We start from the raw sequence: 27,803 nt of genomic DNA on the forward strand, positions 1-27,803 counted from the left end.
CAAAACACAAAAACGCTTCCTAGCTATCCAGTGATTGCGGTTTTCGGATCACTACCCTTTCAATTTTGTGAAGAATAAGAGAAAATATGTAGTGTTTTAAATAAAAGAAAATCTGCATCAGACTACAATACATGAATTGTTTAAACAAACACAGTGCACAATTGGAGGAAGTTTGGTTAGGACGCAGTCGTTTTTATATATACATGGAAGTCACATCATATACAAACTGAAAACTGAGAGAGTTAGTTTGCATTTTTTCATGGAAGGACGACGAATGGGTCCCTGCAGCTTTCTTCAAAACTGATCTTCAAAAGACTTTGTGAAACAGGAAAAAGCAGCCACACTATATCACTGTTCCAAAGTTACCTTGACAGCATGTGTGCTAGCCCACTAAAATGACGGCTGAGTTGCGTGATTAAAATACAAGGAGAAAAGATCCGACGGCCACTACTGATACAGTGCCCCAACAGCACAGGGCTTTTCCCTACTGCAATGCGAATGGGCTCCGTCCACGCGCCGCTCCCTCCCTCCCACCCCCAGAGAAAGAAATCGGTCACTAGAAGCACCACATACATTTTTCTGGCCATGCAATACACTTATGTTCAATGTTTGAGAAAGCTTGAAATTGGAATATCAATCCCTTACCTAGCTGCTCTTTAAAGTGCAGTCATAACCGTTCTGCTTATGAAAGAAAAAGCTGTTTGTTATTAACTATACCACCACTGCTGGTATAACTGGCAGGTTTTTCTTCCTTTAAGTTATGTGACAACACAGGTAATTTTATTTATTTCTTCTGCCCACAGATAAAGTTACTGGAAGCCAAACAGATTTAGAAAGCAGCCAACACAAAAAGAAAACAGAACTTCCCATGTCCTGACTACCCCGTTCAGCCTTAAATGGCAAAAATTCTGATGATAGAGCTGTACAAAATTCCCACTAGAAACATTCTGAATACAAAGGAACATTTTAATTGCACAATAGACATTTAAAGTGAATATCATCTTGTTAAAGTCTAATCTTTGGTTTTTGCCTTGAGAAAAGCTCAAAATGACAGATGAGGGGCAGGAATTTCCATACACGCCACAGAAACTACAGCCTGCTAAAGTAAGTAGTTCCACTGATTTCAGTAAATATCCTGGTAGAAAGTGTTTCCTGGATCATACCCTAAAAACAATTCCAAAACTAGGATAAGAGACATGACCTAAAGCCAGGAAAATGGTGCAGATCTAGTTGGTTTAAAAAAAAAAAAAAAAAAAGAAAAAAAAAGATCACAACCTTAAGCCCTGATCCTGCAACATCTTTTAGGACAGAGTTTTAAGCACTTGAATGGCCCCACGAATTTCAGCGAACTCTCTAAGCTGAACGCTACGCATCTGCTAAAGTGCTTTGCCAGACTGAGGCTTTGCAAGGTTTTTTTTTTTTTCTTTTTGAGATGGTCAATGAAGCAAATAAGCAACAGTAGAAATTAGGACTACGAGCAAAATGTTTAGTTTTGTCTCCTTCTCCTACTCCAGGCAAGACTCGGATATAGGTAAAAAAGTTCAGCTATGTTTAAAAAGGAGAGGGATGCTGGGCCTTTTGATTACTTTTCTTTTTTTCTTGTGCTTTTGCAATAATCAGCTGCTACTAAGTCACTACTGTTACTATTTTAAACCGTAACAAGCTGTGGGAAATGATCAGTGAAACACAGTAGTCAAGCAGACAGAAGACTCAGCACTGAAAAGAGTGTAAACTATAAATTATATTGAAAATAAAAATCCTTTAATTGAAAGCTGTTCAGTGCATATGTTATGGGCCGTTTGTATTAAAGAATGTCCCTCCTGCTGGTAACATAACCAAATCAGCTTGGGTATAAATACTCCTGGCCCAATTTTTGGAAGTGTTGAATACCCCCAGTTCCACTGAAATCAGTGAGGACACAGCATTTCTCAAAATCAGTGATGCTCACACAGCAAAACACTAACTTCCACTCCCAAACTCACTATACTGATAAATTAAAAATGTTCTGAAGTTGGCGGTGGGAAAGGGTGGGAGGACGTAAGTTTGCACACAGTTATTTCTTCAGATTAACGCACACACAAGTTAGTAACTGTAGATGTGTTTTAAATTTGGAGCTATTGGCTTTGAATTCTGGGAGGAATCCTCCTTTGAGAAGGCAAAAACATTTTAAATGATATTGAAATTGTACTACATTCTTATGGAAATGAAAAACTTCATGAGTTGGAATTTCATAATGCCAGGAACAGGGCTTCTGAAGCTGAAGCTTTAACAATGAACTTCTGTGCCACAAAGGGGAGAAGGGGTCGGGGACACAAACACAGTGACACTGCATTACAGTAGATATTTGCGTCTGGTGTCCTCATCCAAGGTGAGGTCTACAACTTCGGGGGGCGAAGACCAATTCTGCTGGGGAGTCACAGCTGTCCATGATTGTGTTTGCTGAGTGTTAATGTACTGTGAGCCCGAACCGTGCTTCCAGGAAGACACACTCTGAATCACACCTCCCCTGGGATGCACACACCTGTAGCAAGGCAAAAAACACAAAGGATTAAAGCTACTGTTGAATTCAGGCACAAGATTCTTAGCTGCAGTGTTTTATCATGTAGGCATCTTGTTAACATGTCCCTCTCCACAACGTCCTTGTGGATTTTCCATTTGTAGAGCCCATGACATCTTAAATCCCCAGTAAACAAAGCTGAGACTAAACTTAAACTTGGGGGTGGCGGGAGAGATTAAATTATTTTTAAGAACTGAATTCTGCCAGTGGATGTAAAGTGATATTCCTTGCAAAATACGTGCACGGATCCCAAGGATCTTGAAGAAGTCTGCCCCATCACGTGGAGTACCACGCACTATTCACGAGCGTAGTTTCCTGCTAGCAGTTTTACCCACTGGATTTTTAAAAAGAGAAAAATTTTAAGTGATGCTTGATGAGACAAAGAGAAAAGCTATCTTTCTATATGAAATCAAAACCATGTTAAAATAAGGACATAATGATACTTTCATTACAATAATTACCAGAGAGATCTGCTAATTACATTATTACAGCCATTACACTTGATTTTTCTTTGGTCGTCTTAACTTCTTAACTAAAAATTACAAACATGCTGGGAAATGCTCACTGGTAGCAGTACAGCCCCACTTCAGCAAAACATTTGAGCTTTCAGTGATTACAGTCAACGAGACTAAATTATGTATTTAAAGATAAGCACATACTCAAGTGCCTTGCTGAAGTGAGGAACATATCTAATTATTTGCACAGTATTTTTACCTATTATATTAATAATAGATATGTGACAACGTAAGTACAAGCTAGTAATAATTAGAAAAAAAAAACAAAATGAAAGACAGACTAATTTTTTTATACGATGAAGTGATTACGAGAATTTACTGGAGTCTTTAAGATGATCACTCCATTCCCGGCTGTAAATCTTAAACAAGTGCTAGTAAAACTTTATACCTAGTGCTCCAAAAATTGTTTTGCTTTTGTAAGCATTGGTGGTGGCTGTAGCTGTTCCTGGCTGCGTACTTAAGCAGATGTTTGGCTGCTGGGGTAACCTGTTCCCGTTTCTTTGTGAAGGCACGTGTACCATATTTCAGGAACCCAGGTTTTCTGCAGTGGTCAAATCATAGAATCGTGGAATGGTTTGGGTTGGAAGGGACCTGTAGAGGTCATCTAGTCCAAGCCCCCTGCCATGGGCAGGGACATCTTCAACTGGGTCAGGGTGCTCAGAGCCCCGTCCAACCTGGCCTGGGATGTTTCCAGGGATGGGGCATCTCCCACCTCTCTGGGCAACCTGTGCCAGTGCCTCACCACCCTCACCGTAAAACATTTCTTCCTTATATCCAGTCTGAGTCTCCCCTCTTTTGGTTTAAAACCATCACCCCTTGTCCTATTGCTACAGGCCCTGCTAAAAAGTCTGTCTCCATCTTTCTTATAGGCCCCCTGCCAGCACTGCCAGGCCGCAGTCAGGTCTCCCCGCAGCCTTCTCCTCTCCAGGCTGAGCACCCCCAGCTCTCCCAGCCTGGCCTCACAGCAGAGCTGCTCCAGCCCTCGCATCATTGCTGTGGCCTCCTCCGGCCCCGCTCCGACAGCTCCATGCCCGTGCGGTGCTGAGGGCCCCCGAGCTGGGCGCAGGGCTGCAGGCGGGGTCTCAGCAGAGCGGAGCAGAGGGGCAGAACCCCCTCCCTCGCCCTGTGCCCACGCTGCTCTGGGGGCAGCCCAGGACACGGTTGGCCTTCTGGGCTGCCAGCGCACATTGCCCGCTCGTGTCCAGCTTTTCATCCCCCAGTGCCCCCAAGTCCTTCTCTGCTCTCAACCCCTTCACCCCCAGCCTGTACTGACACCGGGGCTGCCCCGTCCCACGTGCAGGACCTTGCACTTGGCCTTGTTGAACCTCATGAGGTTCACGTGCGCCCACCTTCTGAGCTTGTCCAGGCCCCTCTGGATGACATCTCATCCTTCTGGCATGTCAACCGCACCACTTGGCTTGGTGTTGTCTGTAAACTTGCTGAGGGTGCACTCAACCCCACTGTCTATGTCACTGATGAAGATACTAAACAGCACTGGTCCCAGTACGGACCCCTGAGGGTCACCACTTGTCACCATCTGGACACTGAGCTGTTTACCACTACCCTTTGGATATGACCATCCAACAAATTCCTCATCCACTGAACAGTCCACCCATCTCTCCAATTTACAATCCACCCATGTCTCTCCAATTTAGAGAGAAGGATGTTGTGGGGGACCCATGTCAAAGGCCTTACAGAAGTCCAGATAGATGACATCCGTAGCTCTTCCCTTGTCCACTGATGCAGTCACTCCATCATAGAAGGCCACTAGGTCGGTCAGGCAGGATTTGCCCTTGGTGAAGCCACGCTGGCTGTCTCAGATCACCTCCCTGTCTTCCATGTGCCTTAGCATAGCTTCTAGGAGGATATGTTCCATGCTCTTCCCAGGCACAGAGGTGCAGCTGACAGGTCTGTCCTTTCTACCTTTTTTAAAAATGGATGCAATGTTTCCCATTTTCCAGTCACCAGGAACTTCACCTGACTGCCATGACTTTTCAAATATCATGGAGAGTGGCTTGGCAACTACACCAGCCGATTCCCTCAGGACTCTGGGATGCATCTCATCAGGTCCCACAGACTCATGTATATTCAGGTTCCTCAGGTGGTGTCTTACAGTGGAAGGGACTTCGCTCCCCCAGTCCCTGTCTTGCGGTCCATCCACTCGAGAGGTGTGGGAAGAGAGGCTGCCAGTGAAGACTGAGGCAAAGAAGTTGTTGAATACCTCAGCCTTCTCCTCGTCCGTTGTTACCAGTTTGCCACTCTTGCTCATCGCGGGGCGTATGCTTTCTTTTGCCTTCCTTTTCTGGCTGACATACCCGTAGAAGCCCTTCTTGTTATTCTTTGCATCCCTTGCCAAGTTCAGCTGCATCCCTGCCTTGGCCCTCCTGACCCCATCCCTACACAACCGGGCAGTGTCCCTATACTCTTCCCAGGATACCTGTCCCTGCTCCCACTGCCTGTGCATTTCCTTCTTGCCCTTTAGTTGGATAGCAGGTCTTGACTCAGCCATGCTGGTCTCTTCCCTTCCTTGCCTGATTTCTTACACCTGGGGATCGAGAGCTCTTGCACTCCATGGAAATTGCCCTTAAAGATCTGCCAGCTCTGTTCTGCTCCCTTGTCCCTGAGGGCAGTTTCCCAGGGGGTCCTATTGACTAATCCTTGAACAGCTGCAAGTTTGCTTTCCTAAAATTCAGGAGCCTGACTTCACTCTTTGCCTGACCCATGTCCCTCAGGACTGCAAACTTCACCAGTGCGTGATCACTGCAGCCCAGGCTGCCTCCAATCTTGATGCCACCGATTAGCTCACTTGTGTTGGTGACCGACAAGTCCGGTATCGCATCCCCTCTGGTAGGGCTGTCTATTACCTGGCTCAAGAAGCTATCCTCAGTGCTCTCCAGGAGTCTCCTGGATTGCCTGCAGCTCGCCATGCTACTTTTCCAGCAGATGTTGGGGTGTGTGGAGTCCCCCAGCAGGACAAGAGCCTGTGAGTGCGATGCTTCCCGTAGCTGGAGTAAGAAGGCTTCGTCAGTAGGCTCCCCTTGATCAGGCGGCCTGTAGTAAACACCAACCACAAGCTTCCCTTTGTTTCCTCGGTCTCTGATTCTTAACCCATAAGCCTTCAGCCTGCTTGTGGCTATTCTTCAGAGACAGCTCTTCACACTATCCATTTCTTGATGTAGAGGGTAACGCCTCCACCCCTCCTTGCTCGCCTGTCCCTTCTGAACAGCTTGTCACCATTGATATCTCCAGTCATGGGATTTGTTCCACCAAATTTCAGTAACGGCAACTAGGTCGTAGCTTTCTAGCAGCACAGTGGCTTCCAACTGCTCCTGTTTGTTGCCCATCCTGCGTGCATTGGCGTAGAGGCACTTCAGCTGGGCTGTTGGCTGTGTCACCTTCTTAGAGGAACACCCCTTAATTCCTTTGAGGTATTTCATTGGTGTTTCCCTGTTGGCTCCTAGTACCTCAGGAGCCCCTGGCTCATCTCCGTAAGACTTCAAGCGTGCTGTCATGTAGCCAGCACGTCTCAGAGCAGCAGGCTGAGGGCCCTCGCTAGCACCCCGTCCCTCCAACCTTGGTGCGTCGTCCCATGGCATGTCATAGGCAAGCCTGATATTATCACCCTCCCCCTTCAAGCCTAGTTTAGAGCTCTGTCAATGAGCCCTGCTAGCTCATGAGCAACAACCCTCTTCCCCCTTTGAGAAAGGTGAATCCCATCTGATGCCAGCAAGCCTGGTGCCATGCAGGCCATCCCATTATCAAAAACCCCAAAATCGAGGTGGTGACACCAGCCATGGAGCCATGTATTAATAGACTGGGTGTGTCTGTTTCTTCCAGTGTCGCTGTCCACAACTGGAAGGAGAGAGAAAAAAAATAACCTGTGCTCCAGATTCCCTTACCAACTGTCCCAGGGCCCTGAAGTCTCTTTTGATCGCCCTTGGACTACACGTTGCGGCTTCATTGCCACCCACATGGAAGAGAACTAATGGGTAATAATCCAAGGGCTGTACCAGGCTAGGAATTTTCCTAGTGACATCCCTAACATTTACATTTTATTTGTTTTAATTTAAGGTAGTGCAATTTATTTTCTCCAGAACTACTTAGGTTATGCTCATCTCTCTTGGCTCTGGTTAGAGTTTCATGAAACAGAATGAAAAATCTCATTCTCTGAGCTCTAACTTCTCTGAATATAAATGTCTCATTTCCTTCTCAGATACGGTATTTAGTTTTGGATATGATGTTCAGAATGACGTTTTTTATTACTTTTTCAGTCTTAAAAATAAATACTTAAAGTACTTATCTACAAAGAGTTAGTAATAAGAAACTAGAACTCTAACAAATGTAGGGGATTTTTTTTTTTTTTAAAAAAAGCTTTCTTTTAAGAAGAAATATTTTTAAGCATAACTGACAAGAAAAGCTCATAGCCAAAGCAAACTAAATACGATGTTCGGTCTCAGGGACTACGGTCTATCATTCTGATACAAACCAGTCCTCAATGCTTAGGCAAAGCTAATACTAACTTTACTTCCTGAAGATGACAAAAAGCAAGCTATAAATTATCTCATAGAAATGATACCTCACAAAATAAGAGTGTTTATCCTCAAACAAGTCACACCAGCCAATAGCAAAACGTCCAATCAAACATTGGCTTAGGGAACATGCTTTCCAATCTGTAGCTAAGGGGAAGATACCAAGTAAAGGCAACCAAAAAAAGAAAACCTAGAAAAAAAACAGAGGAAGACTGTTCTATACACATGCATGATTAAAAAAAAAATCTACTGGACAAAAATTAAACAAACTGAAAAACATGACTTGGTGTCAAGTAGATGCCAAGTAATATTCCAGTGATGAGAAACACCACCAATTCACTAGCAATCTGAAAGACTACAAATGATGGACAAACTCTAGGGTGCCACGACTCACACCAGTCCAACAACAACATGGAATATGCAGCATGATAAAAAACAGTGTCAGCAAAAGAACTGAATCCAAACACCATACTAACTAAGCATGCAAAAAATACTGATCAAAAACCTAAACCTTTTCCAAACGACAACCCTGTCAGAAGCCCATCAATACTTCAAAACTGCAAGCCTAGACCTGGAAGAGAAATAAAATTCTAAATAGGATTTGAACAACTGAAATGTGTGAGTATTCAACGGAGCCAGTAAGAAGTAGTTTTCAGGAGATAGCTGATAAATGGATTTTAAACAGCAGCTCTGCATCTACTTAACATTTCCATTCTTGTATACAGTAAATATTATCGAGGCAAGCAGCATGGAAAGCTTTTGAACACAGGACCTCAAGCAGAAGGGTTCTGTGTACATAGGGCTAGACAGATTTACATGAACAACTAGTAGTGGAAGACAAGTCTGTGCTGACAACCTCTAAGCGCTGGGTCTGGTGGATAAACAGCCAGGATAGCTACTTCCTACGGAATTAGTATCTTCCAAAAGAGTTAGCCATGCAAGGCCTTTCATTATTCTAAAAGCGAAGACTAAATCTCTCTTCCTTCAGCACCTTAAAATTTCCTTTTTTCATATCCAACAGCACTGGATTGTGCCCACGCTATCTGTACAGTTTCCTGCCTGGAAAATTGGGTCCTGTACACCTTCGTTCTTCCTTCCTCAAGAAAGATACAGTGAAGGGACAATGGGGAACAGCTCTGTTCCTTGCCCCTCACAGCCCTTTCCCACCTCCAAGCATCCACCAGGCAGCAGACTAGTTTTAGAAAGAGCTTGTCTGTACACTGTTTTAACTTGCTTTTATTCCACCAAATTAACCCTTCATACTATATGAAAATGCCAGTCTTGTTCAACTGCTTCATGGTACCTTAAGCCAAGGAAAGATCATAGACTAAAGATGAAGAGTAACATCAAAAAATGCTTATCAAGAATAACAGCTGAAGCACAGCTGGACAGCTTTCTATCTGAGCTTGAGAGAAATCTCTGGCTTCCTTACCCTCATCTGCTTTGGGGATTTGAATTCTCTTGTACCTTGAAATAAAACCAAAATTCATAAGGATCCGATTTTTAATCTAAAGGGGCTATCTTATGACATTAGCCATTGAAAAGTTGATAGTATTTTTACAACTACTGATTAATTAAATAAACTGGAAGCTGATTAAATGCTTAAAGTAAGTGAATATTTTGAAAGGAAACAAAAACCCACATAAATATTTGTGTTTATGTATTTGCATATTCACACTACGCCCTTAAAATCTGAATTCCTGATGTATATAAAGTTGGTATCTCAATATTTAGTATTTTAATACTACATATGTTTAGCCTGTTGATGCTTGGTATCAAATCACAAGCTCAATCTGAACACTTGCTGGTAATTGTCTGAAGGAAAATACATTCTGACATCCCCGTGACCAGCAGAATAGAAAAAAACAAGTGCAACATTTGCTACCTTTTGGGCATCAGCCATGGATGGATAACTACAGAAGTGGAAGTCAGCAGGTTTTTTCTTTATTAATTTTGGCAATACAGATATTCTGATAAAATTAAAGAAATATTAGAGCAAGAAAAAGGAATTCATACCTGGCATGTTCCTGAACTCCAACAATCTCTACTTCGCTATCAGAAGAGGCGATATTAATTTCTTCATTGATCTGGGCATTACCAGAAGAGGTTTTGTCACTTGCAAGGAAGCCTGGATCCAAATGACCTACAGACGGGGAAAATGCAAATACAGCCAATGTTTAACAGCTTACACAACTCAGAAATCAGCTGGAAAATGAATTTCCCAAGCTAACAAAACCAAGAAAAGACTGAAACACTAAGATTAGAAAATCTTACTAGATCAAGTTATCCAACTTTCAGTTCATCACCTGATACAGGATGACTGCTGGATTTATCCAGTCTCAATAGCTCTAGTGATGGTGTTATTACACAAATGTGAACAAAGCCCAACTACTGCATCAAGACACTTGATGTAATTAGGCTTTCCAGCTGTTATTGTACGACAATGCCAAGTCAGACTGTGCCTAAACCTCTTTGAAATAAAGAAATACAACAATCTACTGTCAATAAATCAAACTCAATGATACTGTGGCAAACAAAGCCTACAGGCTGGACAGAAACATCACACACACCAAGGAAAATTAATTTATTTTCTTTTTTTCAAAAACCAGGGGAAGCCAGTTAATGAAAAAAAACCCAACAAACCCATCAGTTTCTGGTTACGCTGCTTCACACATCTGCTCTAACATTATTACAAATACTTGGAAAAAAAAAAATAATCTGTTTTTCAAAAGTTCCATATACAGCAGTGGTGGGTTTTTATTACAGTTCCTCAATGCTATCCAGTTCATTGGTTTGTCAGACAATAAGTGCTTTCTAAATACTCACGAGCGTGGCAGGTTTTGTCTTTCCTGCCAAGTACTGCTACGAAGGTTCCCCACCACAATTAGTGAAGCTGTGTTGTGACATATTAAATGATACTTGCATGGAAAACACGAAAGAGCCAAAATTATTATTTGTTTTACAGAAAAGAAGCAATTACAAAAAATAATTTAAAAATAAGATTTCAATAAAAAGCGCTAACTTCTACTTTTTTTCCCTTAAAAAAAAAAAAAAAAAAAAAGATTACTTCTACTGTCTCGCTTTAGCAGTAACCTGGGGGACACTGGGCAGCCCTGAAGCAGGGCTTCCTACTTCTTGGAAACCACTCACTCAGTTGTATTACACAGGGGAAGAATCAAGGAGGAAATCTGAGATTAGATGAATATATTATGTATATCTAGTTTGACCGGACACCTCTTCAAAGATGAGAGGAGGAGGATGCAATAACGATCCACCGAATTTCAAAGGTGTGCGAAGATGCAGAACTGATTACACCCCCAGGTAGATCAAGAGGATGCAGAGAGAAGAAATTAGATTTAAAACAAGCGCCAGGGAAGCCTTCTGATGACTGCTTTAAGTACTTGGAAAAGATGCAAGCAACTAGAGGGGCGGAGACCATACTGTATGTTCAGCTTTTGGAAAGCAAAGACCCTTGGTGCAACATCTGATCGGGGTTAGCAAGGGAAGGAAACCTGTGTGCTGCCATGTACCCAAAGGAGGAGTTTCCACCTCACAAGACAAAAAAAGCTTTGTCAGCTGAACTTAAAATGAGTTAATAGCCCAGGCAGACTTTTCCTAACATTACAATGCAGCTGAATATTTCTTGGCAAACATCACCGACCGCCAGAAAGCCCCAAAATGGGTCACGGATATTTCTTTAATAGAAGTGGCTGGGCATAGTGTGGAACATGAAATGGAAGCGCTCAGAGGCTTTGATCCGTGTGCTGGCGATGCACAACGGGAGCTTTACGTGATCACCGCCCCGGTCATTCGCATCGCCCCGCTCCTGTGTGTCACTGCTGCCGCAGCACGGGCAGCAGAACGGCAACACCATCCTTGGTCATCGATTCACGCAAACCGGTATGGATATCAACCTGCCTTAATATCTTGTATTAATGCATTCAGGATGTACCACCGTTCTGCACCCTTTGCTAGACAGGGTAATGTCTGGCAGAGGGACAAAGCAGACCACCTCTTAAATAGCCCCCAAATGAATCCCCAGAGGTATAAATGAGAGCCCCAAAAGAGCTTTCATATATTACCAAAGCTTTAAGTTCAGGCAACAAAAAGGTAATTAGCAGTAGAGAAACCACCATTAGCAAGAGTAGCTGACTGTAAATCAGGATTATAGCTCACAGATAGATTTACAGCCTCCGGCCATACAAATTTCATGCCTAATAACATGCCTATGCTGTTAATTTCTTTGCACGAACATTAGGATGACGCCCAAAGGAGATGTTTTGTTTGCCCTACAACATCAGGGCTTGCAAAACAGCCCAAAATATTTGCCCATGCACAAAGATGCGATAGTGTGCCCTAATAAGATCTTTCACTTAGATAAAGCTTATGTTGTTATTTTCCCATGGGAACACATTGTTTAATGTCTGTTAAACTAGACACTCGCTGAAGATTAAATTTGGGAACAAGATTTAAGATTTGAAAATTCTGCTTTCCAAATGTGCAGTCCCAGACGTGGTAAGGAAAGGCCAGTGCTGACAAACGTGCAGTCAGAGGTGGATGGAGGCTACAGGGCTCTGGGGCAAGGTGTACGCAGGACGAAAAAGAGATTCATCTTTTCAGACGTTGAAACGGCCGTAGCACCAGGAGCAAATTTGTCTGGACACGTTCCCACAGGGTCAGGGATGGAGAAGTTCGTTGAAGTTTTCTAGTTTTCTTTTACCTGGCAACCTCTTCCTAGCAAGTCCTTTTGGATACGGGTGAAGGAAGGAAGACAAATTTCTACCTGCATCGCAGCATTGTACTCGTAAGCAGAAAGTGGAAGAAAGCTTGGTAAGAAACATTACTTTTTATCTCCTTACACTCCTTTGAAGTACCAAGCCGTTAGTTCTATGTAATAAAGTTAATTTCAGCTGTTCTAATCATTTAATAAATCACTTTTTATAAAGGAGTGGGCTTGTTAGGGGTCAAATAGCTAACTATCAGTCAGCTGCAATCCTGCAAACAGTACCAGTGAGCTTGGAAAACACCGGCTAGCTTCAAAAAGTGTGGAACAACATCCAGCCACAGACCACAGTGAAAATAATGCAACAGAGATTCTCTTATTCAAATAATGGACTTGTCCACTATACAATAATGGAACATTTCTTTCAAAATGTGCCACATAGTTGTATTTCTTTAAGCCTTATAGACATTGAAATGTAGCTCAGAGCTACCAGGACAATTCCAACGTAGGTGCCCTTTGGCAGGCTTACGTTTGGAAAACACAGCCCGAAACAAAAAACTGCTGTGCTCCACCACTGCAAGCAAGACTCTGTGCCTTATGCAGCTAAAAATCTTAATGTGGGTATTGAAAAAAGGAGTGGAAAGGCAGGCAGTATGTTGGCATACAACGCTACAGGGTGAAGTCAATGGGAAATATTCCATTAGCTCTCTGCATCCAAAACACAGTAGCATGCCACGTTGTTGTTTAACGCTCTTGTTAGTGAAGAGTTGCAAGCACTTAGTGAAGCTGAACAATTTTTATGAGCTACATGAACTTCTCTGAATTCTTCCACAGTATTCCTGCTCTTGCTTTCTTGAAGGAAATTCCTTTGCTGTCTCCTGATGCTAAGCCCACTTACCAGCACCTTTTCACCCTTCATCTTTACCTGACGCTGGTCTGTCCAATTTTCTAAGGTATGTTAGAAATGCAGATGGAATATGGGAATAATTAATGCTTGTATTTTAAAGAAATAAAACGAAAACAAAAAAGACATACTCAAGACAATTACAATACTCAAAATGAGATTATGATCTGTTTACTAGCTGGTGGCATGCGTCGTCATGATCAACCATTCAGTAACAAGCTTAGCTCACTTTCATTTAAAAAAAAAAAAACACCACCACAACACAAAAACCCCAGACCTAAGTTCCAGGAAGTAATTAGAGGGAAAAGGAGTAGAAAAAATAGTTAAGAATATTAGTGTCAAAAATACATTGCAGGAATCTTTGTCAATTTTTATCAGTTGTATTTTGGAACAAATGTCAGACCTTTTTAATAAGCACCTGTACTGTTTTATTGCAAAATCCACACAGGGAGCTTTTAAAGCTGTATAAACTACAAAAATACTGAAAGCAAGCAAGGGAGAGCCATCATCTGAGATGCTGGAACAAATGTCAGAGGAAGAGAATTTAAACATACCTGTATCAGCACTGAGGTCATCTAGCAGCCCTCTGGTTCTCCAGGTAGATCCCGAGTCTTGATTTCCTAAAGAATTATTGTGCTCTTGAACTACTGCAGCCGCCAACAGATTGTCCACATTTACCACTTCTGGGTCTGAATTTGTGTCCGATATATCATAATGAGCTACAACTGGAGGTCCATCTGCAGAAGGAGAGAAAAGCAATGCGTATTAGAAGTCAGTATACTGTGAAAGACGCCTTTAAAAGTACAAGTAGTTTGTTTAAGCACTAATGCAATCTCCTACATGAAGCTCTGAAAGAACTATAAATTATACGAACTATTAAACTTCAGTTAATGAACATTGTCTGAGATTACAGAGACATTTTAAACCTTTGCATACACAGAAAACACTAATGTAAGAAAAACACGTTTATCAACGTATCAGTTATTTGTGTATTATCTTTTACATTAGCACATAAACATCTCCATATCTGACGTTACATTTACAATCTTAAAAGGATAAAACTTTCAAGAAATAATAAGTCACAGGACATTAAATTTGGCAAGACAAGATATTTATCTAGAGAATTTTACAAAACTCAAGTGACAGCTCACAGTACTTCAGGGTTGATTGAATAAAACTAACTTTTTGATATAACTGATCCAGTGACAATGATTTAACATTAGGCAACTTTCCTTTCGTAACGTTTACCTGTCAAGGACAGGGGAATTTTTCAAAATGGCAATGGTTTTTGGTGTTGTTTTTTTAAGATCAAGAGTAGCAAGACATGAAACTATAATGTGCAGTGATAAATGTGCTTTTAATTCAATATGATTACCATATGCATTTTTGGCCACGAAAGTGAAGGGGGAAAGATGGAGAGAAAATTTCTTACACGATTCTGAAATCTGTTCCTGAGAAATAACAAAAAGCTATTTTTGGTCTATTTTGTTAGGACCGACTATTTTCTTTGTGAGAAATGAAAATCACTTATAAGTAGAAAGTATACTAGAAACAGAAGAGGCTCAGAAAAAGAGTAAAAGTCAAGACAAGGATTAATGTGGTAGCAAAGAGAGAACGGAGAAATATTGTAATTCTGAAAGGATGCACATTTTAACTCAAATGCCTCATCTCAGCTATAGCTTATCGACTCAAGAGTAGGTGAAAGTGGCTGGAGTTCCCACTCCCCAAATGGCAGAATCAAAACTTTCTTTGGGCCAAGACTTCATCCACAAAAATGAGTATGAAATAGAAAAACAGGTCGGGCCAAAGCTCAGCTGCTTTGCTACTGCAGTGCTTCAACCCCCAGAAGTTCTGGCAGTTGAGTGTCTGCAGGACTCTTCTGTTAAGGGTATCATTTGTATGGGATAATATGAAATAATTATAAACTAATAATGTGTTTAGGAAGATAGGACCTTCGGAATTACAAAATTACTAAAGAAATCTTTATTGGTCAACAAAGAAGAAAATGAAAAGACTTTTCCGGAAAGATTGGTTTCTTTTAGGAGTGTTTAAGTGCCTGTTGAAGACGGAAAGAACATGATGAACTAAAAAGTTTCAAATTTAGTTCTCTGAAAAGCTGTTTCTACTGAGGTTTTTAGGGTGGGGTTTTTTGGTTTTGGTTTTTGGCGGGTTTTTTTGTAACTTGGTCCCTGAAACATAAATCAACCCACTGTTTTAGGAAACGCCTATTTTGTGATTAGCAGCACACTTCATTTAAGAGTGACCATATTGCTTAACTCATACTAAAGATCAGTTTTGCAACAAGGTATGAAGAAATTCACAAAATATTTCCGATCAGACCTGCCTCCAAAACAACAATTTCATAAAACAATGTTATATTACAAACTTAAAACAGACCCGACAAAAATAAATGGGTAGTTAAATGCCAATGTATTAAAGACCAAACTGTTCGCAACATGAAACACTGATGATTATATGACTGGAAAAGAAGTCCTGATAATTAACTGAAAGGCAATCTTTGTCTTTTAAAAAGGCGATTACAAAATAATGGAATACCGCGTTCAAAATTAAGCTGGCTTATGTTCAGTTAATTATTTGTGAAAGCCGATGATTAAATTACATGCAGAAGTTACAACTGGACTGAATCATGAGAGGCATGTTTTCTTTCAGTCTTATCATCAGAGTTCAGCGTGAACATATATAATGTGATCTATAAAAATAAACAGTCGAGTGCAGAAGATACGAGGGTCAAGTACAATATTGACTATTTGACCATTTTTTCAATAGGTTATCTAAAATTTCAGGAGCTATGTACTGTTCCTTCAGGTCTTTGTTTCTCTCGCTTCTTACTAAGATCTCCAAAAGCAGAAGCGAAATGTGATTTTTAGATAGACATGTCTACACAACTAAAATTATATTTGGACAAAAGGCACCAATAGTCTCAAGTCAAAATTGTACCACTCCTACATGTATAATCATGCAAAAATGTATAATAAATGTATATACATGCAGAGTGATATTCTCATCACCTACCCATAGAAATAACTTGTGTGAAAGTCTTCATCAGTAGGAAATACAAGCATAAACTTGTTATCTGTAGCTCCACTCTTGTATCTTCCACACTTCCAAACAGCACACCTTATAACTTAGCTTAAATTTAGTATACATCAAACAGACAAAAATATTTTCAATAGAATTTATAAACTGTAATTATATTTGTCAGCGTAATAGCCACCAATTTAACAATCTGGAAAAAACAAGCTGCCTATTTACAAAGCAATCACTGCAGACACCTATTTTGGCTTTTCTCAGCTTTGCCTTTCAGGATCAGATTTGGAAATGAAAGGCCCCTGACACTGGGGTTATCCATACCTATCACCACTAAATGACCCATGAGGCCAAGATAACAGCGACAATGCTGCAACAAATCCTAGGATTCCCAGCATGTATAAAAGAAGTAGTAAGTAATCAACGCCAACCTGTGTTTTAAAAAACAAAACACAATAAATAATCCCATATATAAATTGTAGACAACTACAACTAGATGAAAGTTGCAGCAAAGGCACAGGGAAAAAAAAAATCCTCTGAAAATCTTTCATTCCCAAAAACCTGTTTCCTTTTCAGTGCTACAAGGACGGGAGAGGAGGGGTTAAATTTGGAAATAAATAATACTTCCCTAGCCAACTATGTGATCATCCGATGATGTGATGCAAAGTGAATGTGTGCTACCAGGAAATAAGGACAACTGGCTTCAGCTAGGAAATAAGTGGAAAAAATGCTTGCAGGTTGAAAAGGTAAAAGGATTAACTACAACCATAGTTGTAACTTAGCCTCTTTTCTTTACAATAGAGCCACTCCTCATAATTACCGACTGTAACAGGATTTCAACAGATAGAAAAACAGACATCAAAACAAACCGTGCCAGAATCAAAATTTAATGTAGCACAATTAGGAGGTTCCCTGGTCAGTAATTTAAACAATCTACTGAAGAAAAATCGTGTCTTTTGAGAAGCCAAGGTAGCTGGAAGACTTGCATTTCCCTGGTGATAAGCTTTAATTCATTTCTAAAGCAATAAATGCTTGAAAAAGACAAGGCTGAAAGTTAATAAGTACCAGCAGCAAAATACAGCTGTTGACATGTAATGTTAACAGGGGAAGGGAAAGACTGCTCTTTTTTTTTTTTTTTTTTTTTTTTTTAAAGAATTCAGAGGCAGAGGTCATCACAGGGACAGCATTTCCAAGTGTCCAATTCTCCCTTAATTTACACAGCTCATCAAAACTAATTCCGCTCAGGACAACTGAATCGGAAGCCACGTGCATAAAAATTCAGGTCTGCACAGGTTATTTTAAACTTGCAACGTAGAAAATTCACTAATTTCTTCTCCGCTAGCCACTCACATGCTTTTCACAGAGCCAACATCTCAACATTCAGCGGTCTGCACTGTGCTGTAAGATCCACACTCCTATTAGCCCTTAATTCACTAGAACGGCAGCACAAGCAAAAAGGGGGAATCGAGCGTAAAATTTCGGATGTAGGTTAAAAGCAGCGATGCTATAAGAAGCACCGTACCTTTGCGCTGCAACAGCTGTGTAGCAACGCACAGCAGTACTTTATCATAGGAAACAAAAGATACTAAGCTAGCAGAACCTGAACGGGGAATTCTGTCCTTTCAGTCATTATTTCTCTTTAGCTTTCTTAAATTTAGGTATGGTCGTGCCAAGCTCGTCGCCTAAACTCCCTCCCACTGTAGAGTTCCAGAGCGAGGAACTGCAGGGTCAAGTAATCTCAGCCTGGAAATTGCAGCCTGGAGCATCATCACCATCTCCCCTCCTTCCCCAGGACACAGAAAGAGCTCAGACAACCACCTTAGACGAGGCACCTAACTTCGACGCTGCCAAAGTTCAACAAGATGAATTCCAGCCTTAGGGATGGGATTGAAATTTTGCTGTATTTTCTCTACAAGTAGCGCAAAACCCCTGAAATCTCCAGAGGACTATCCTGATTGAAATAATTTCAAAATTAAAAGCCTAATTTTGGTGGTCTGAATCGCCCTCTGGAGTCATCGGTGTCTTTGCAACGAGGAGACGTGGAGCCTTATTTAGGTGCGAATATCACCCTAAGCTTTAAAACACACAGAACAGGTACAATAATAATAGCAATAATAATTACAGCGCTCTATTCTTACAAAAAGCTTTCCATTAGTGGATCTCAAAGAGCTCCGAGGTGGTTATTAACCTCCTTTTGCCTATGGGGGAAACTGAGGCAAGCAGAGATTTGCAGCTTGCTCAAGGCCAACAAGCAGAGGAGCTCAGCTTTGCTGAAAACAACACTCCCCTCAAATTACTGAGCTATTTTTAACTGGTAAATTATTGAGTTTAAAAATAGTGTTTAAGGATGCTTTCGTGAAACATGCAAAAGCTAAGAAGGCAACACACGGAGGCACCCAGGTAATCACAAGCCCAAGGAGACACGGCTTCTTCCAGCCTCACCTCTGCATCTTCACTGTGAATGCAGGCACTGCTTTGGCTCAATCTCAGTACTCTGAACTAAATTGCAATTCTTTTTATGCAACAAAAGAGAATACCGAGGCATTTTAAAATAATAAAAGATCTAAGAATGCCCTCATTTACACTTGACACTTCAATTTAAGAGAGAACTCCATTTACTTCAAGATTAACCAAAACATAGGATGGGCTTTAATACCTATATAAATTTTAAGATCAGATGTTCATTAACGTAATCGAAATAATCACATTTTGTGTGCCAAAAACTAGAAGATTCATCTTAAGTGACTTGCCAAAATAGTTTTACAGCAGACACATCGGTAACTTTGATCCAAACAGAAAGGCTTCATATACAAGACTACAGGCTGAAGCGAGCATCTTTTTGGTTTAGATAAACAATACAAACCTGGTATTATTTAAAACATGATCCAGAGCTGTGGTTTCATAAAATATGTGCAGCTCAAATGGCCCAAACTAGCTGAACCCTAAAGCAATTCCCAAAGGGGGATGCGGGGCAGGAGATCTGTGCTTTTTTATGTTTAGCAACATGAAACACTTTGTTACTATTTATATTTATTTATTTATTCCAGGTTACAGTAGTTACATTTCGAAATTTACAGGGTTAGGCAAAGAATACATTGGAAATACAATAAAAAACAATAGTAGTGTAACAACATTCTCTCTAAAATCATAAAGTGAACAAAAAGTTATCGATGAATCCACTTTCCTCACATTGTCCTTCATTTCACACAGTAAAGCTTTTGTGTTTGGGGTTTTTTTTAGCATAAAAATAAAATAATAAAATCAAACCAACATGATCAAATGAGTATCTGTTCTCAGACTGGATCATTGTCAATATATCACATCAAGAGAGATCTCAAAAATTCAAGTCTTGCTAATCAACATTCATTCTTTCAGGCTTTTTGATGAGTGGATGGCAAATATCTTGGATTCGTTTTACCAAATTATATATAAAGACGTAATAAAGTACTTTTCATTGTGCGTTAAGCAAAGGCACATGGAACATGGCTGCGTATTGAAAATATCAGGAAGTGGCGTGCACTTTATATCTCAGGATAGGATTTATTTTCCCTGATGCCACCTAATGATTCACTAATTATGGAAGCAGATACATTAGCCAGATCTCTTCCCCAGTTTTACTTGCAAAAGCGTATCAGGAGGGTTTTGGAAACCATCACACCCTACTCTTACATAGCTATGACAGTTTAAAAAAAAAAAAAAAAAAAGAATTCCCCCGATGTAAATACAACTTACATTAGGAAAAGGCAGGCAAACACGCACCCCGTAGGCGCCCCTCCAGAAAACATGACATTTTTGCAAGTACAAACTGCACCTTCCCATGGAAGGGCCGGTACAGGCTCGACGCAAAACTTTTGATGGGCCAGACTCACCCCCTGCTCGATCAGGCTACGAGATGTAACAGAGCACTTGAAATCACTTCTAACTTAATAAGCCTGTTTTCCATGTGCCTTCAGTTTGCTGATCTAACACCATGAGACTAATAAAATTTGCGAGCTGCGTGTTCCGCAAGGTACTGTCCATCTCTATCAATCAGCCTGAATATTTTAGCTTCTACAGTACAAATTACACAGCGCATTTGTTTTAATGCTTCCAAACGTAACTGCAGTGGTCGCAGTGCAGACCTTGATGATTTTAAAAACATTTACTCGACTGGCCTGATTTACACACGCTCATCAGGCAAAGACTCCTCGTAAAGTCAGCTGAAGGAGTCTCTGACCAAAAAACTGCAGAATAAGTTCAATTTCTAATGAGGTGAAATGCTAGCCCCATTGAAAGTAGCAGAAATTTTCTACTGGTTTTAATAGGGCTAGGATTTAATTTCTTAATGCCCTTGAACTATTACTTTAAAAAAAAAAAAAAAAGAGATTTACAGTATGTGGATACAGGAAGAGACAAAATATATTAACAAGAGAAATCCGTGATAATAAATACGTTTCAATTTGTAAAATAACTGCCAAATATAATCCCATTTCAGTGAAGTTAAGATTGGTCCTCCAGTCTTAACTCTAGCAGCTCAGATAAAATAACCTAACAATCCTGCAAAAAACACTAAAAGACACAGTGAACTTAAAAAAATAGAGATGTATATTTCTGTCTGACTTATTTTGTTCTAATACTGTTAAAAATAACACTGAAGAGCAGTATATCTGAAAGGTTTAAGATTTTTTTTTTTCCCCTGCTCAGTTATTTCTTGCAATAGAAACACTGAATAAAGTTTCACTGCCTTTACTTGAATTTGGTTTATAGAATCATAGAATCGTTTAGGTTGGAAAAGACCTTTAAGATCATGGTGTATATTACCTTAATTTTTTTTTTCCCCCCTAAATAAAACCTGAAAATTCAGAGGTTTTGTTAGAAGCACGTGAAGCAAAACCCCAAACCCTCAGATAAAAGGATGCGTGAAGGGTGGAATTTCCTACAGACCTTCCTTACCAAACCCGGCTCGAGGGAGGGAAGCAGCGCAAACGCCTGGGGAAGAACCTGCAGCCAAGCCTGCAAAAACACCGCACACGAAAGCCCCCGGACTTCCAAGAACTCCTACGTAGGGTCCAATTCTAGGAGTAGATCCTTTAATTTTTCATTTACCGAAGCGTCAGTTTGACATTTAGGGACATTTAAATTGAATTTAAATTGAGCCTTTATATAAAGCCTTACTTCTTTTGCACTTGCACAAAAAAAAAAAAAAGATGCTAACAGTTTCACCTGCGACTAAATCCCAGCTCTGCAGTCATAGGGGTGTTCAGTTACTCCCATGCAAACAGCTGCCACATTGAAAACATATAATTTGATATTAAAAAAACATGGTAATAGACAAACTTGAATAAGCCAGTTGGGTTTAAACTGGCACCATCTTCCCTGGAATTACGCCGGGGAAGTATGGTCTACACGAGCTGATCTAACTCGATGCATTTACTCTTTCAAACCATAAGATAAGTAAAATTCTCTTCAAAGAAACAAGAATGCTTCTTTATTCCATTCTGAAGTATAAAACCTAGGGCAATTAGAGAAACTCTAAACTGATTCTCCATGTCTGTGCAAAACTCCTACTGATTTCTCCTCTACTCATTAAATTTGGTGGTTTTGAAGTAATTTGTTGAGATGTGAGCATAACCATACATTCAAAAATGTAACTCTGGGTTGGAAAGTAGAAGGGTTTCCTTCTGATAATCTTAAAACGGCCTTAAATAAGGCAAGATTGCTTTAGTGACATACGGAATGGATGAGATTAAAATTTATGTTAAAATTTCAGCTGAAGAAATTTTAACTCCCTGAACGTTTCTACTCAAAGCCCTTTGAAAAGAAGAGCTTATAGTGGAAATCATTAAACTTAACTGCAGCCATAGAATATAGCAAAAATATTTCCAGGAGGGGGGAAAAAAAGATAAAAAAAAAAAATAATCTGAAATTCTGTATTAGGAATCTCTTTTCTCAAAGAGATGCCAAAGGCTATCGCACACACATTTAAAATACAGACTCATCACTAGTATCTGTATCTGAAGGTTGGTTTCTTCAGCGCTCTGCATCTTTCAACTTCTCAACACAACGCAAGAAGAGAGATGCTCCTGTTTAATTGCGCAGCCTGCCAGATCCTTCATCAGGTAGGTTATACTACACCTGAACAACAGAAAACTGGGGTTCCCCTCTCGGCTCCTGGAAGGAGAAACGTGCTGCTTCACATGGAAAACAAGCTCACGGACCAGATATTCAACTGTGTAAATCAAACGCACATTTTTCATTTCAAAGGAGCCGATTTATGACAGCTGAAGATCTGGCTTCAGGTTTGAGGCAAGTTTGCGCTTTCAGAGCAACCAAACAAAATAATATTTACCATTTACAAACCCATTTACAGCCATAGGTCTTGTCCGGGTGTTCTTACCAATAGGTAGCTTTTGCGGGGAAATTAAGTTAAAATTCTATCCAATATGAAGTATTCCCTCAGTTTTCTGGGTGCCTTGGCACAGTTTTATCCTAGAAAGAGTACAGTCTGAATGCTCAACTGCTATAATCCTCTGCTTGCTCTTTCACATTCATAGCTACTTGCTTGGAAAAAAAAAAAAAACAATTAACATGCATGGATAAAAATGTTTGACAGGTTTTCATTTTTGCCTATAGCAATCAAATCCAATTTTTTTTCCTATTAATACACTGAATGATTTCAAATTTTTTTTTTTTTTTTAAAAGAGATTACCTAACCAAGACATTGAAAGTTGGCAGAAATTTCACTGGCTACACCCCTAACAAAGTTATCATCCATTTATGAGATCAATATGTAAAAGTCTCTTTCAGTCTGAGAGATAAGGACGTTCACCTGATCTCCTTACACAATTTGTTTTGAAATACCTAATTGCTCCATATATACTGTTTTATAAAAAAGGTTAAGGGCATGCTTACAGACATACTGAGTTAAGTGACTTTTACACATTAAAAGAAACCAGTCACTGCAAAAAGCTGCTTCTGCATGCATGGGAAGACTTGTAAAGATGTCATGCTTTAAAATATGCTGCTCTTATCATCATCACAAAGGTATATATATTTATATATATATTAAAAAAAAAATCTATGAACACCAGAAGGATCCAATTTTTTTTTTTATGTATCAGCAAATAATCTTCCCTGAAGGATCTTAAACAGATGAGGACAAGTTTACTAAATTGCAATCAAACATAAAATAACTCATTTTACTTTTACCTATAGTTAAGTTAAAAATGCACACAATTTCAGATGTGGGAGGTTTTTTTTTTACAAGTTCATATCAAAATCTTTGTATCAAAATTATGCATGAAGGTGATCTGTAAAGAATTTATTCCAGTACGTAAAAATTATCTCCTGCATAGTCTCTCAAACAGTTACTCTGAAAATAACACAGCTTTCTAACCTCATTTTTTTTTAATGAAGGCATCACATACTTAAAAAAAAGTAACTCTGGGCCAAGAATAATGTTAACACACCAGTGTTAGTATTATACTGATAACAAAAAGCATTTCTTAAGTTCCTGTTACAGGTTTGATCCAAACCCCCATATAAATTCATGGAAAAACTCCCACTGACTTCAGGGAGGAAAAGAAATCAGACCTACAGAAGATACAGTGGTTATTTCCAACAGGAAGAAAATGAATTACACTAAAATAATTAGGGGGAAAAAAAAGTGACTGTGGTTTAAAAAGCAAAATAACAGAGCTCAAGGAGACCTATAGTGTTCTCTTTACTTAAACTATATCTATGCAAAGACTTTCAACTTCCATTATTAGAACTTTAATTTGAATTAGAAACTTTTATTAAGTTCTAACTGATGATAAATATACATTTTTTGGTAGCTATGGAGAAGTTACTTTACATGAAGAAAGGCCTTAATGGAGAGGTGACCAAAAAATCCCTGTGTGTAGTGATAATACTAAGAATTAAATAGAGATTTCTAATATATAGTTTAAATTAATCCTACTTTAAACATCACAGTTTCAAGCCTGCCTATTCAGGATAACTATCGGTATAAAAAAAATCCACACAATAGCAAGTTAGTGTATTATTTAAATGAAAGTAATGTTCTGGCATTCCCCATCACCAGTAAATAATGATTTCAGTGGCATTCAGACGTGGTTCAGAAGCTCTTGCTGTCTCACCCAGACCAGCAACGCGTACCTTCAGACCACCACAGTGTTTGCTAATCTGCCCGTCAAGCCTGCCTTTAAATTCCTGTGCCAAGACTCAATCCATCCAGCGCCGGCTGCTTATCTTAGGACTGACACAACTATTTTTTATTCCAGCACGAAGGCTGCAGTTTAATCGTTATATACAGAAGGAAGCAGCCGTGCTTTGTGCGCACAGGTCATGCATGCACACGCAGTTGGGTGTGATTCATCTCACCTAACTTTAGCCAAAAGTTATCTATTCTAAACCGTTTATAAGGGAGGTTTAGCCAACTAACAGAAGAGAAAGACACTGCCAGGAGGTATCCTCTGTAGGTGCTTATCTCGTCCCGTTGACTCAGGGGATCCACAGAACAGCAAACTAGACGCCTAAAATTAGAGGAGATGACTTCCACCCAAACCAAACACATATATATGTATACACGTGTGTATTTGTGCACGCAATTTAAGAAAGCTGCTTCCATAAATATGCCATGTGCAACACAGCAGTGACATTAATAAAAACTCTGGACAGAAAATGAACTACTAAATGGGAGACAAAAAAAAATTTCATTGTGCACATTTGTTATATATAGCTAAATCTTTAGGGTAAACTTATTTATTACTTCTGCCTAAAAAGGAAGAAGAAAAAAACCTAATGTGTACCACGTTCAAGCTGTAAAACTTGGGAGTAAACAGATAGTTAAGGAAATGTTACAGGTCGTTATCTAGCCTGGTTCTCTAGGGTAATTTACATCTTTAAATATAAAACTTATTTCCTTATATAAATGTTTTAACATGCAAAAAGAGCATTTGGATGAATATTCTGAATGCTCCTATTGTAACAAACATAGCTCTACTGATTTTGGGGTATTTAAACAAGGATTCTAAGTTATATTTTCCCAAGTTTGGTGACGAAAGCTTAGGGTGGTTCCCCCACACACCTTTAAAGGTATTTGTATGTGTGTGCTGGCACATGCACATGAGTATACTGTGGGGTTTTTTTTAAAACTACATATATATTCTCTATAAATTAAAAAAACAAAAAACAACCCATGGTAATAAAACCCAAAAGAGAAAAACAAAACAAACATATACGAAGAGAAAAGCAAACCTTGTTTTTAGCATAATCCAAAGTAACATCAAGATTGCAAAGATCGGATTTTTTTTTTAAGTTTATGATTGATTCAGATCAGGCTCTGCAATATTCCCATTCTCTGGAAAGACAGGTGGAAAATTATTATTAAAAGTCGCTGGAAACTCTAGCGTAGCATCGACATTTTGATAGCCCACGTAAGAATTAAACGACTGTTGTGGAAGTACTTGGCTATCAGGCATCTGTATGAAAGCCCCTGACTGTGTGGTAGGGGGGATTCTTTGGCCAACTAGTTGAATTTTAGGTTCCCTGGGCTCCAGTTGTTGCTTGCTTTCTTCATCTGTGTCAAGACGGGTTAGCTTTTCTATCCACATGCGAAATTTCTCCTCTGTCTGCCTCTGCATCTCGGCAAAGCAGTTCATGGCCTCTTCCAGGACATTGCCTATGCAGTTCCTATCCCACACGGTGCCCCTGTCAAGCAATCCTGGAATTTCCCTGGTCGCTCCTCCAGATCCCCCAGCACGACTGAAGCCAGCTTTAAAGACATTGAGGCCATTTGATAAGACATCATTAAGTAAGAACATAATATTGTTTATTAAGGCATGTTAACTCAGGAAAACAAACTTTTCTAATTGTGTCCCTTGGATATGACAATGGGGGAGGAATTAGCAAATATTAATCAACAGTATTACCGTCAAATAAAAAAAAATTTACACTCACTGAGGTTATAATAGAAATTTTGGCTTCAGAATCATTTTTATTCTAGAATTCTCAGACAATTCTCTCACAAAGGTCTTTTTTTTTTTTTAAACAAACCAAATCAGTCCAATTCCCTTGCAAGTTTTGAAGTCAACTGAAGGTGTCAAAAACATTGTACCATAACATGTTTAGTTCTATTAAGCTGCGATGCAAGATACCACTGTTTAACTGATAAACCTGAATAATTATGTGTATTTTACTTACATATTTGAACCTTTTTATAATGGACTGTAAAACATACACAAAATTGTACACAAGATAACAGAGAGAAAGGCTGATCTAGTGATTGCAGCATCTAAAGTAGCCAAGCCCAAAGCTCTTGCTCTGATTTTGGAAAACACACTAAACACCGGTGAAGAGAATACACAACACAAACACATACACAAAACCATGAAAAGATATGTCAATGCTACGCTAATACATGAGGTGAAAGCACCCTCCGTTAGGTCTGATGGACACAGCTACATCACAGGGGTAATCCACACGACACGCAGGAGCGATCAACCTCACGCCAACTACAAGCATGCCCTTCATCGCATGAGCCGCCGGCTGTGCGGCATTTCTGGCCTTACTTCTAGCCAAGGCAGAAAACGGACATGGCATAGTTGGAAGGAAATTGTTCCTTCTGTCCATCAAAAAGATGGTTAAAATGACTGGCTTTGGGATTATCAGGAAGAACTTCAGCAGCAAGAAGAGAAGGCCATCCTCATTATCTTACTCTACATATCACTAAGAAAAGGCAGTGGTATCTACATTTTTAAGTTTAGAGTTTACTCAGGAATCCTCTAGAAAGCAATAAAACCCCAAGAAAATGAGACTCCGTACCTGTTTGAGGAATAACAGACAAGATGTGCATGCTGTCTGAACACACAAATGTTAGCTAAGGTAACTGCAAAACAAGACAAGCACCACGTTGAACTACACAAAGCAGCTACAGAACCTGACAATTCGATACATCAACGTGAAACTTGTGGGATCCTCTGGCTTAAGAATAATAGAAAATATCCTAAGAATGAGAGAAATCATTGCACAGCCTAAGCAAATATTTACTAATAAAAACATAAGGCACTACCTCTTTATTGGGATTTCACTGTGTACATGAAATTACAGTATTACTTAAACAATACATTCTTTTTAGGAGCTATTTAAATGAGGTATAGATAAGTCCTTCAGTAACAGCTAAACAAAGCCCAGGATTATTCTCTTATCTCCGAGCAGTAGCAATGCTACCCATCAGGGGCCAAAACCCTTCTATTAAAAACACTACTTTTTAAGTCTTTTCTCCCATCTGTTCACCTATCAGACAGGCTGGAAATTCAGCATTCAGGTCATCTGCTCAAAAATAAATTACTTTATAGCACCTAACTTACATCCCTCCAACTGTATTTTAACTACAAGTAAGTAAAATGGTACCTTTTTCCTAAAACATGGTTCCTTTTGTATATTCAATGTCTTTTTTCTCCCTAAAAAAAAATGTTTCTTCTGTTCATATACTCCTAATATTGAACATCCAATATGACTCTGTTTATTCGTCTTTAGTCAGGGATCT

The 27,803-nt window shown here is 39.7% G+C and overlaps 1 protein-coding gene across 3 annotated transcripts in view; it reads right to left on the reverse strand.

Annotated features, from left to right (window-relative positions):
* Positions 1-549: 549 nt before the first annotated feature.
* ARK2N (arkadia (RNF111) N-terminal like PKA signaling regulator 2N) overlaps positions 550-27,803 on the reverse strand; it is a 48,719-nt gene continuing 21,465 nt past the window's right edge. The window contains exons 3-5 of one of the 3 annotated variants that reach the window (XM_075726482.1): positions 13,783-13,965; positions 9,618-9,744; positions 550-2,521 (exon numbers count right to left, since the gene is read on the reverse strand). In XM_075726482.1, coding sequence (XP_075582597.1) covers positions 2,332-2,521; positions 9,618-9,744; positions 13,783-13,965 — 500 coding nt within the window. In that variant the 3' untranslated portion in view covers positions 550-2,331. Of the gene's footprint in view, positions 2,522-6,044; positions 6,925-9,617; positions 9,745-13,782; positions 13,966-27,803 lie in introns of those variants that run through there. The other 2 variants (XM_075726480.1, XM_075726481.1) reach the window with 2 other exon arrangements.

Source organism: Pelecanus crispus, chromosome Z (genome assembly GCF_030463565.1).
Source record: "Pelecanus crispus isolate bPelCri1 chromosome Z, bPelCri1.pri, whole genome shotgun sequence".
NCBI lineage: Eukaryota > Metazoa > Chordata > Aves > Pelecaniformes > Pelecanidae > Pelecanus > Pelecanus crispus.